The sequence below is a fragment of the Schistocerca serialis genome, chromosome 1 (genome assembly GCF_023864345.2).
Source record: "Schistocerca serialis cubense isolate TAMUIC-IGC-003099 chromosome 1, iqSchSeri2.2, whole genome shotgun sequence".
Taxonomy (NCBI): Eukaryota; Metazoa; Arthropoda; class Insecta; order Orthoptera; family Acrididae; genus Schistocerca; species Schistocerca serialis.
The window spans coordinates 899,375,930-899,388,868 of NC_064638.1; the positions used below are offsets into that span (position 1 = coordinate 899,375,930).

Consider the following 12,939-nt stretch of genomic DNA (forward strand, 5'->3'; position numbering starts at 1 on the left):
CGCGATCTTTTTCTTCCTGTTCTCTGTCCTGTTCCTCTTGTCTAATTTCTGTTGAAATTAAACTATTATTATGAGCATTCAAAATCGGTTGTAATTCTTCTCTAATTTCTTTCTTTGATTCATCATTCATGTTTTTGAAACATGTCCTTATTCATGAGCTTAACCGTGTTTCCATTGTTTCCATCTCTGTTTTAAATTTAGATCCCAACTGTGATCCCAGATTTAATATTGCACCCATCAACTGCTCCATATCTTCTGTCGTTAACCACGTATTCTAAAATTTTTTTTGATTGTGAAAAATTTTGAACTGGTTCTGGACTATTTTCCTTGCTTATAAATTGTTTTCAACTCCATTATTCATTATCCTGTTCTACTGTGTTGGCGAGTTCGCCATGTTAACAATTTCGTCATTCTCACTATTCATCATTTTGCCTTTTTCATCGATCGCGTAATCATTTACAAAACATACAAAACTCGTCACTGTACGAAAATTACACACAATGACTCTTTATCTCCAACAATACCATTCACACGAAATGCTTCCCTCAAACACGATTAACGAACAATTGAAATCTTCATCATTGCACAAAATTGTCAAACCCGTATACAAGACAACAAAAACTAAATTCTGCAAAAAAAATACCATAACAATTACCAAATCTACACATGCAATATAGACTACAATTACTAAACTACAAATTACTACAACAATACTACTGTCTGTTATTTTTACAATCAGAATAATTCCAAGGGACGATCCGAAGCAGCGGTCGCCACGTGCATGGGGGCTTAATTATATAAATATGAAATGCAAATACTTTTAATTTTTAGTAGTTGTCTGTCAGATTACGAGGTCTCGTAAACGGTTGGCCCTGATTAGTTTTAGTACGCAATCTGACTCCATAGAATAACAACAAAGAATGAAATAAAATTTCCGTTAACACAATTAATTAATTAAGTCCCCAGCAACTATAAAACGTACAAAACCAAAGCACAAATGTAACTGTTCTGTGTGTGGAAGTATGATTCAACGAACACATTTGGCACGGTTCTTCTTCAATAAGACAAGAAATTTTAAATACCATTTATATTGAAGTAATTAAAAAAAATAGAAATACTATAATTGCGTAAGGAAACCAGAATTACACTCTAATACAAGAACACAAGCCAGATGCTTTGTTGACTGAACCTGTAATGACGCATTATTTAAGACACTGAAATAATAAAAAAAAGGGAATTCTTTTACCTTCATATATATTGACGAAAAGCACTCTGATCGTTACAATATCTCCATTCGAACAACATCTGCTGTCTAGCCCATTAAACAACTGCATAAAACATGGAACAAGCACTCCCTACTACAACGTCTCAACACCGACTCACTACTACCGCATCTCGATAAGCACTGACTACTGCCACATCTCGACAAGCACTCTCCACCACGACTTCTCGACAAGAACTGCCAGTGGAGGCGGCTGAATAATACTCTCTGGCGCAATCTCTGGCGCTGTGGCTCAGTGTAGCCACCTTTCACCATTCAATACGTTTCGGCCCCCAGCACAAATGCAAATGAAGGTGCCTCCTATCAAAGACGACCTTTGTCTCGCGAGAGCGGGAATACATAGAAGCATGTGACAGTGTTGGAAATGTTAGTATTGATCAGATGTGCACCCTGCTAAAGGCAGATGCAATCGCTTTTGATACAGGACACAGAATGAAAATGGTGATACCAAATGCCTCCACGTACTGTGACTCCATCATTAAAGAAGCAGTCGAGTATGTATAACTAAAGCTCACCTGGCTAGCCACACAGTCTAGCGCGCTGCTTCCCGAGTGGGAAGACTTGTTGGTGCCAGGCACGAATATGCCCAGCGGATTTGTGTCAAGGTGAGGTGTTCCGGCGAGACTGTGAATGGTTTTAAGGGGAGTAGGACGTCAAACGTGCTGACTCGGAGAAGGAGAGGTACCACAGGACGTTTTAATTTCCATTTTCTATACTTTTACAAATAAATTCATAAAACTTTGACAGCATGCCCACGAAGGATTCAGCTTCACACTCATAGCAGTTGAAGTTCAAAAACATAACAAAATAAATGTTTTTTTATATGTGAAACTTCATCATTTTTTCACTTACTATTGGCTGTATTTGTTGCTATAGGGACACTTTTCTTCATAAGCAAAAGAGATTCTTCGATGAATTTTTCACACCATACAAACCATACTTACAGGTGTATGAAACTCAAGAATTTTCCAAATCTATTTTAAACTGTGGTAAAATTGAGATAATTAATTATAAAATTTGAGTTTTTTCTAAACATGAAGTTTAAAATGTAACAGCTCATTCATTTTTTCATAACTTAAATAAATTCTAGGGTTTCATACCTGTAAGTATGGTTTGTATGGTGTGAAAAATTCATCGAAAGATCTTTGCCACTTATGAAGAAAACTGTACCTATAGCAAAAAATGCAGCCAATAGTAAGTAAAAAATGATGAAGTTTCACATACAAAAACATTTATTTTGTTATGTTTTTGAACTTCAACTGCTATGAATGTGAAGCTGAATCCTTCGTGAGCATGCTGTCAAAGTTTTATGAATTTATTTGTAAAAGTATAGAAAGTGTAAATTAAAATGTCCTGTGGTGCCTCTCCTGCTCCGAGTCAGCTCATTTGACGTCCTACCCCTCTTAAAAACCATGCACAGTCTGGCCGGAAATTTCACATGAAAAAAAAATTACTTTATTATGTTTTTGAACTCCCACTCCTATGAGTGAGAATCCTGAATCCTTTCTGGTCAAGCGGGCAAAGTTTTATGAATTTATTTGTAAAAGTGTAGACAGTGGAAATTAAAATGTCCTGTGGTGCCTCTCCTGCACCAAGTCGGCCCATTTGACGTCCTAGCCCCCTTAAGGTGGTTTTCCATCTGCCTCGGCGAATGCGGGGTGCTTCCCCCTTATTCTACCTCAGTTACACTATGTTGGCGACTGCTGCTCAAACACTGTCTCCACGTAAGTGTACACCATAATTACTCTACCACACAAACGTTTGAGGTTTCACTCATTTGGTATGAGATGCTCCCAGGGGGGTCCACTGGGGGCCGAACAGCACAATAACCCTGGGTTCGGTGCGGGTCAGCAGCAGGGTGGTGGACTGCTGTAGCCTGTTGTGAAGTTGTGGACCATTGTGGCTACAGCAGGACGAAGCCTCTCTGTCGTTTCTAGGTCCACGGTTCAGTAAACTTAGATTAGATTGGATTGGATTAGATTAGTTTTTCGTTACATAGATCTGTACTGAGGAGATCCTCGTGGATGTGGAACATGTCACTTTTTTTAAAGCTGAAATAACAATACTAATAGTAAGAGTATATACAATACATCATTTTTAAGCTGAAATAACAATACTAATAGTATGAGTATATACAATACATCATTTGTTTCTATTAAAATAATCGTCCATGGAGTAGAAGGAGTTGACCACTAGGAAGTCTTTCAGGCTTCTTTTAAACTGATCCTTATCTGTAACTAAATTTTTTATGTTTACTGGCAAATTATTGAAGATGAGTGTTCCAGAATAGTGGACCCCTTTTTGAACTAAAGTAAGTGCTTTAAAGTCCTTGTGCAGATCATTTTTTTCCTGGCATTGTATGTATGAACTGAGCTGTTTGTTGGAAAAATAGATATATTATTTAGGACAAATTTCACTAAGGAGTAAATATACTGAGGGACGGTAGTTAGTATACCCAGTTCTTTGAAGAGGTTTCTACAGGACGTCCATGAAATTACTCCACAAATAATACATATTACATGCTTTTGGACACTGAAAACTTTTTTTGACTTGAAGAGTTACCCCAAAATATTATACCATATGACATTATGGAATGAAAGTAGGCAAAGTATGCAAGCTTTTTCATTTTTATGTCGCCTATATACACAATGTACAGCTAACAATTTAACTAAGAGAGACACGAGATTTACATACAGCAAATCATGGGAACCAGAATTGATGGCACTGATGCATCATATGCCACAGAAATTCGAATGCAGTGAGTTAGCACAGATGGGGAACGAAAAGCAGAACAGCTACACCGGCTGACAACACATCGAATGCGCATGTATGCTGGGGTCCGAAGCTCATGGCTGGGCTTTCCTATGATGTCCCATATGGGACTCTTGATTTTGACGTCCTCTATGATAACGTAATATCCCCGCCCACTGATCCATAAACAGGTAAGCCTCAAAAGCAAGCGACATTGTACCTGAACATGATGAGCCATTACCTCATGAAATATTGGGAAGTTTAGACAATACCATCCAACACAACACCTGTCAATCTTCTCAGCAATATCTTTTTATTCCAAACTATTACTTTAATATTAAGATTTTTCTTCAAGAGACTGAATGGGACACTCAATCTGATGTAAATAGCCTGGTACAAAACTGTTTTATTTTAACTTGTCTTATTGGGAAATAATGTTCCCATCATAAACCTACACAAATTTTACATTGCAGCAAAAATGCATCAGCCTATGAAATATGACTGATGTACAAATCAGGAAATGAAAATCTTCACTGACGGTCAATATCAGATGAATCAACGTTTTGAAGTGTATCAAGCATTGGTACCCAAACAGAACTACGAATATTAAATGCAAATTTGTTTGTACTGTTCCTTCTAAGCAAGGTTATTTCTGGTTCATCGGCATCTGTTGTTATAACTTCTTCTATGAAGTGCTGACTTCTTGGTTACAAAGTAGCAACATCAAAGGAAATCCACACAAATATCTTTCTTTCTATCACCTATCTGACTATTGGTTACATTATTTAGTGTGTCCTCAGATATTTGTGTGCTGATTTTTACTGAGACAAACTTAAGTCAGTGTTGGCAATGATATTTTTAAATTGTGTAACGTGATAGAGCTACCACAAAACATAGAGAATTAGTGTCAGGCAATGCATAGATACCATGAATACTGCATGAAGAGTCACTGTATTGCTTGATCCCTAGTACAGAATGTCGCTTTAACTACGTTTCTGCCTTCTTGATCAACCTCATGAAGGGATACTGCATTTGTAGCCTGATATGTCCATGCCATAATAAACACCACTAATTCCATTAATAGTGGAAATCCTTTGGACTTGCTACCATGTTGTATTAGGCTAATGATACATACAACGTCATTATTTTGACCACAACATATCTATTCCTAACTGAAGAAATTTCAAGGAAAATTCATAACCTAATACATATAAAATATTTACGTAAAAGCTTCATAAATGTAAATCTCTCTTCCTTTTATCAAAGTTTTTCAACCTCATTACAATAGCAACTTGAAGTTGATTAAAATTATTGTGTAATTAACCAAATTAGTGCATAATTAACCTCTTTCTCAGTATCTTTAGTCTTTTTACCTGTGATGTAATATGAGAAGTTATAAGAAATGAACATAAAGTTTAAAGACACGTAAGACATATTTTCATCGAAAATAACATGAGTATTTTTGAATAATATAAAGTTTTTTGATCTACTGATGGACTGGGACAAAAAACGTAAATTTTTTAATATATTAAATCGTATGTTTGCATTACAGCACTTGTCAATTAAATTTTACATATTTGTAACATAAGTACTATGGAATTTACAAAACCAAAAATTCCAAAAATTTATCCCTATATCAATTAAAAAAACTTGTTTCAGAACAATTGCATGAGAGCTTGCTTTCTCATGACCATATACTTACGTTTTCATCCACAATTATGAAGATGTTACAATTTTCCATAACTATCTTATTTAGAGTAGATAATTCTGGACTCTACTACAAACAAATTTATCTGCAGTAATTAAAGATTTAAATTTTTTGTGAAGTGTATTTCACTTTTGTCAAAATGAATCAACAGTGAAATAGCTACAAAAATACCATCTGCAGTTCAATGTAACGAAATGTATGACAATGCAGCTCTGTACAGTGAATCTTAGGCAGCACAGATGAAGATCATATAACTCATGTTGGGCCAAACTGATGGATTAAAATAACCATTGAAACTTCTGTTTGAGGCAGCACTGCTGTTTCAGTGCAATCTTCAGTACCTTCCATCAACATAGGAAACAAAATGTAAGACAAAAAATAAAATATGTGGTAAGGACTTTTATGCAATCCAGACAAGGTAGTGTGAAGTTGTCTGTTTGATAATGAAGCACTGATAGTGTAATGTAAAACAGCACCTATGAAATATGAAATATGTTGGTAACAAGTAAGATCTAGTATTAATAACTTCATTATAAGTTTCTGAATGTGACTGCCTTTTACTACAAGCATTTATCATATAATCACAGCATTGGTAGTCATGATGTTCATACCAAGATTTATGTACGATAAACTGAGAAATAGATTCCATAACAGGAATAATGAACTCTTTTGAAACTTCCACAAGTTTTAGAATAATATCAGTTTAAGTGACATGAGTGAGTTGGGGCAATTTGCATTTTTGAATGACCATGGATATACTTGGCATTTACTACGTATTGGTTCCATCTTCTGTTGTTGATAGGATTAATGCCATTCTTTCTACATGCTTACAAAACCAAGAAATGAGATAATTCTTTGTTAGACTCAATAGCAATTATTTAACCATTCTTTTTCTGGTTATGGCCACAGTTAGCCTTTCTACAAACAGTCTTCATTTTTAGAATCGAACAAATTTGTACCCACTTCTTATGGCAAGCAGTGAGCACAAAAACTATGCTCAGGTCACTTCTCACATTCAATACATCTCAATCTCATGTTCTGTATCCATCTAATGAAGTATCCTAGTTGACTCTATCACTGCAATTTCATGGCAAACACCTAAATTTCTCATGTAGAAAATCCTAAATTACTTACACCAACCACATCTATGAGATACCTATACAGCTAGAAAATCTTTCTGAAAAATTAAAAGCATTTGGAAACCTGAAAGTCTTATGTTGCTAAGTTCTGTATAAAGGGAACTGATCTGAACAACTACAAATACAACAAATAGACCTAAACATTGTTATTACATTATAAAGATATTTTCCTTTAAATAGTAACATAAAAGTAAGACAAGTGCACTTAAACAGTCCTGCAAACAAATATTTTACAAATTCTAATCCTATCCCACTTAATGCTTCCATTTCAATGATGGAGTAAAAACAGTGAGATGTGAGTTCATTGTCTCAGTTCACACTCAGAAGCATACAAATATTCTAGCTATGTTGGACAATCAGATCATACATGTGCCATAATTGGAGAACACTCTGTCACAGTCATTAAAACTATATAAATCTTCTGTAATGTCTCATATTATCAATTCAACAAAAAATCCTGTAAGATATGAACACTATAAATTGACAAAATATGAAATTTTATAGCAAATTATTTACTCAGAATGTATCACACTTTGAAACCCAAGGACAAACACAGAACTTTTGGTTCTCACAAACAATCACAAGCACAATACAATTTTTAATATTTCGTTGGAGACCAGAGCAATAGGTGATGATGAAGTGTGGATATTCCTCATTTTCTTAGCTTCAACCTGCAAAGAGTGATACCAGAAGACTTTGTTCAGTTCCACAAAGAATGAATGGATTTACAGTTACAGACATGGTCATATTTGATTAACATAATCTAAGAATAATATTTCAATCTTTCATAAATTCAGTAGCTGTGATTCACAATTACAAGGAGGAACCTCCTACATTGAGTGTGAATTTCCATTGTAACAGCTTTTCCAATTAGAATTTCAATATACAGAATCGAATTTATTGACTAATTTTTAAAATCAAGACACTGTGTACTTCATGAATAGATACTGGAAAAAGAGCAGATAAAAATTTAATTGTTAAAAATAAGTATTTCACATACATGAACTATTTAATGTACAATAATATAAACTGTTTGTGGCTGTGTCAAATATACAATTTTAAAATGAATCAGTTATTAATTCTCTTCAAGAGGGAAGGGAATATCACAAATATGAACCTTTTAAGATTTTATGGCAGTTCTGTCAAACATGGCCTCATTGTTTACGAGACACAGTAATGAGAACGTATTTAATGATACAGGATATTGGCGACAAATTAAGCATTTACAGAAAATAATGGTTAATCAGACATAAACAAACACTTCGTTGACAAATGCACTTAAGCAAATAGTAAAATGTGAGGTTGGTAAGATGGAAATAACATAAAAGGCAAAACATTATTGAATTATTGAAAGACAACAAATAAGAAAGAAAGAAATGTGAGAAAATTGTAATAAGAATATGAAATAATTAACAGAATTAAATACAATGATTTATAAGTCCAGTCATGAAGATGTGAGAACATACATTAAAAATGGAAAAAAGGAATAAACACAGACAATAAGGATATAAACAAACTAAAAAATAACGTTAACTTGATAGTAATTACATTGTATCGGATTTCGTGACAAATAACAGAGTGAATGAATGGTATACAATACATGAATGGGAGACATTGTTGCTAACAAAAATAATGACATGTTATAAGAAATGCCAGAGGAGGTAGACAGGTATTACAAAGAAAGGCTAAAGGAAGTGGTTGTGCTTTAATATACAGGGTGGTCCATTTATCGTGACCAGGCCAAATATCTCGCGAAATAAGGGTCGAACGAAGAAACTACAAAGAATGAAACTTGTCTAATTTGAAAGGGGAAGCCAGATGGCGCTATGGTTGGCCCGCTAGATGGCACTGCCGTAGGTCAAATGGGTATCAACTGCGTTTTTTAAAAAATAGAAACCCCCATTTTTTAATACATATTCGTGTAGTACGTAAAAAAATATGAATGATTTAGTTGGACCACTTTTTACGCTTTGCGATAGATGGCGCTGTAATAGTCACAAATATATGGCTCACAATTTTAGACGAACAGTTGGTAACAGGTAGATTTTTTAAATTAAAGTACAGAACGTAGGTACGTTTGAACATTTTATTTCGGTTGTTCCAATGTGATACATGTACCTTCGTGAACTTATCATTTCTGAGAACTCGTGATTACCTGTAAATACCACATTAATGCAATAAATGCTCAAAATGATGTCCGTCAACCTCAATGCATTTGGCAATACGTGTAACGACATTCCTCTCAACAGCGAGTAGTTCGCCTTCCGTAATGTTCGCACATGCATTGACAATGCCCTGACGCATGTTGTCAGGCGTTGTCGGTGGATCACGATAGCAAATATTCTTCATCTTTCCCCACAGAAAGAAATCCGGGGACATCAGATCCGGTGAACGTGCGGGCCATGTTATGGTGCTTCGACGACCAATCCACCTGTCATGAAATGTGCTATTCAATACCGCTTCAACCGAACGCGAGCTGTGTGCCGGACATCCATCATGTTGGAAGTATATCGCCATTCTGTGATGCCATGAAACATCTTGTAGTAACATCGGTAGAACATTACGTAGGAGATCAGCATACATTGCACGATTTAGATTGCCATCGATAAAATGGGGGCCAATTATCCTTCCTTCCATAATGCCGCACCATACATTAACCCGCCAAGGTCGCTGATGTTCCACTTGTCGCAGCCATCGCGGATTTTCCGTTGCCCAATAGTGCATATTATTATGCTTATCCATTACGGATATTTTAGAACCGTGACTGTATATTGAATGTAAATAATTTATACACAACTGCAACCAGTCACTTTTTTTGAATAATAATACTTTATTACATGAACCGGTTATCGAACATTTTCAGGTTCATCTTGAGATGGTTTCGGGAGGATCCGGGAAGTTATACACGATATTATGTCGGTTTACGTTACCGCTGTTGGTGAATGACGCTTCGTCGCTAAATAGAACGCGTGCAAAAAATCTGTCATCGTCCCGAAATTTCTCTTGTGCCCAGTGGCAGAACTGTACACGACGTTCAAAGTCGTCGCCATGCAATTACTGGTGCATAGAAATATGGTACTGCTGCAATCGATGTTGATGTAGCATTCACAACACCGACGTTTTTGAGATTCCAAATTCTCGCGCAATTTGTCTGCTACTGATGTGCGGATCAGCCGCGACAGCAGCTAAAACGCCTACTTTGGCATCATCATTTGTTGCAGGTCGTGGTTGACGTTTCACATGTGGCTGAACACTTCCTGTTTCCTTAAATAACGTAACTACCCGGCATACTTAGCACACGTCCGTTGGGCATTTTGAAGCAAATACCGTCCGAAATGGTGGAATGTTACGTGATACCACGTACTTATACGTTTGTGGCTATTACAGTGCCATCTATCACAAAGCGAAAAAAGTGGTCCAACTACAATATTCATATTTCCTTACGTACTTCACGAATATGTAATTAAAAAAGGGGGTTCCTATTTTTAAAAAAACGCAGTTGATATACGTTTGACCTATGGCAGTGCTATCTAGCGGGCCAACCATAGCGCCGTCTGGCTTCCCCTTCAAGCTAGACAAGTTTCATTATTTGTAGTTTTTTTCATTTGACGCTGATTGCGTGAGATATTTGGCCCGGTCACTATCAATGGACCACCCTGTATATGATTAAACCTGGAAGAAATGCAAGCAGATGAAGTTGCAAAGCCATTTTCGCAATGTCAACAAACCACGATAATTCCAAAAAACTGGAATAATGCTCTAATTGCTTTTACATCACGTGAAAGAAGCCTGAAAACTTAAAAAAGGTATTGCTCCATTAGCCTACACAAAATTATCATCCATGATAAAGAAAACATAGAATTTTAGTCAAGCAAATGGATAAACTGGCTCTTATTGAAAGTGATACTCTGAGAACTGTGAAAGTGATTATAGAAGAAAGCAAGGAGTTGGAATAGCCGTATTACCCATTATTTATAGTTGTGAACGCCTTTGAATAAGCTTCAGTAAATTCTGTTGCCATATGTCCTTGTTTGTCATGTGTGAAAGTAGGTTTGTAACAGTCTTTTGTGAGATAATTTTAAAATAAATCAAGGTCGTTCTGCCAGTTAAGAACACAATTGATAACAGTGGACTCCTATGGTATTTTATGGGAGGAAGTGATTTCATCATTAAGTGTAAATGTAGGCTTCTGCGGACGTTGTCACAGTCAATAAAATTCTTTTGGGTTTGAGGCCGCATTGTCAGCTATAAAATTCCGACTACTGCAGGATGCTTTCATCAGGGTGTATTGTTACTGCTGAATTAGCACTAATTTGTTTGCTTATATACTATGGAGGAATGATGTCGTTGGATATGAGGATGAGGAGGAAGGGTGTTAGGTATTCTTTTATTGGTCGTTGCATTGCGTGTTGTCATTTGCGGAAATTGGGGTCTTCCAATGGAGTGTTCTTTATTGCTTGCCATTGGCGGAAATCGGCGAATAGGAAACTGAGCGGCGACTGCAGCGTAGCGTTGTTTACTAACTGCCTAGTAGCGACGAGGGCGCGTCAGAACTCTGTGTACCCTCCGCCGCTGTGGCCTGCAGCGCGCCTGTAGCTTTGCGAGAGCTTTCATTCCGCTGTTACCGTTGGCAGCTGAGGCGCTGGAAGTCGGTACCCGTCTTGTCTATTCATGTTGTTGGGTAGCCTGGTTATTTCTATAGCCTCGCTAATCTTCCTCCTGAAACTAAACGGCTGTTTCGCCAGTATGCGGGCCTGTCTAAATTCGATCATCATCCTTCACTGTCCCTGGTTTTCTGCCAAAGCTGATTTGTCGTGTTATTTGAGACGTATATAGCTTTCGTGTTCTGATAACCTTGTGCTTATTGGACGCTCAGTCTCACCTACATACACCGTCCACATTCGCACCCGATTTCATAAACCCCAGTGGCATGAAACTTGTCAATTGTATCTTTTGTCGAGCCCAGAACATCTTTTATTTTGTTCTTACTACGAAAAATCGGCTTAATTTCTGCCCGACGGAGAATTTTGCCCAGACGTTCAGTAACCACTTGTACATATGGCAACAGGAAGGTGTTCCTTGCTTCGCTATTCATTTCTCTGACAATGTGGCCTCAAACTCAGAAGAATTTTATTGACTGAAATATCACTAAGGTTGTGGTTCTTAAATGGCAATATTTTTTATTTCGCAAAAATGAAATGTAAATTAATTTTCCACACAAATATTAGGTATGCATCCCCTAACTAACTCTTTGGTTAGCCATTATTTTTTGACATTTGATAGCTTTCTATTTCTCGTTTCACCCTCTTAAGATTCGTTAAAATCTCATCAGTTAATGTTTCACCAATTAGCTTTATTTTAATACACCACCAATGAATTTCTTTGCTTTCATATAAAAGAGCTATTGTTTTTCAGATAGACTGATTAGTATTAGGTAACAAATGCAGACATAATCAAATACACAAAATGTAACATTAGCACTTACATTAGATAATTATGATGAAAGCTTTGTAAAATTCCGTTTTTTTGTTGTGTGTTCCAGAGTATACCTACGCTTTACCTACAGATAGCCACTTCATTAGGTAGGTGGACAAAGCTGTCTGTATCTATTACTATTACGAAATCTCATAAATGAGTCAAATTATCTGTTTGAATTCACAACATTAAAATGTAGCCTTATTCACAACAATAAAATTTAGCCTTCTTTAATGACAGCTTATTATATGAATATTTAGTAGATTAATTTCAGGTGATAAGAATATTAGATCTACTATCAACAGGTTACTTTCATTACATAAAGCAATGCAATAATGGCACTTAGCTATAACTTTTTGAGAACACATTCCTTGCAGGAAGTAAAGAGTTAAAAAATCTGACTCACTTTGTCTCAGGCTTAGGGTACAATAGAGCTTTGTTGCGCTATCTATGAATAGTCCAATTGGCCAATGGACTTTTTTTTTCTCTTAATACTATTTAAGCAGCAGTCAACGTATCCTACCTGTATAAAGAATGGATTGTATGACATCTGCTATGAATCAGTTTCACTAAAACTAAGACTA

The 12,939-nt window shown here is 36.2% G+C and overlaps 1 protein-coding gene across 1 annotated transcript in view; it reads right to left on the minus strand.

Annotated features, from left to right (window-relative positions):
- Positions 1-6,455: 6,455 nt before the first annotated feature.
- The window catches only part of LOC126444898 (uncharacterized), a 697,169-nt gene continuing 690,685 nt past the window's right edge, over positions 6,456-12,939 (minus strand). Inside the window, exon 22 of the mRNA XM_050090969.1 lies at positions 6,456-7,551. Coding sequence (XP_049946926.1) covers positions 7,547-7,551 — 5 coding nt within the window. The 3' untranslated portion in view covers positions 6,456-7,546. The remainder of the gene's footprint in view (positions 7,552-12,939) is intronic.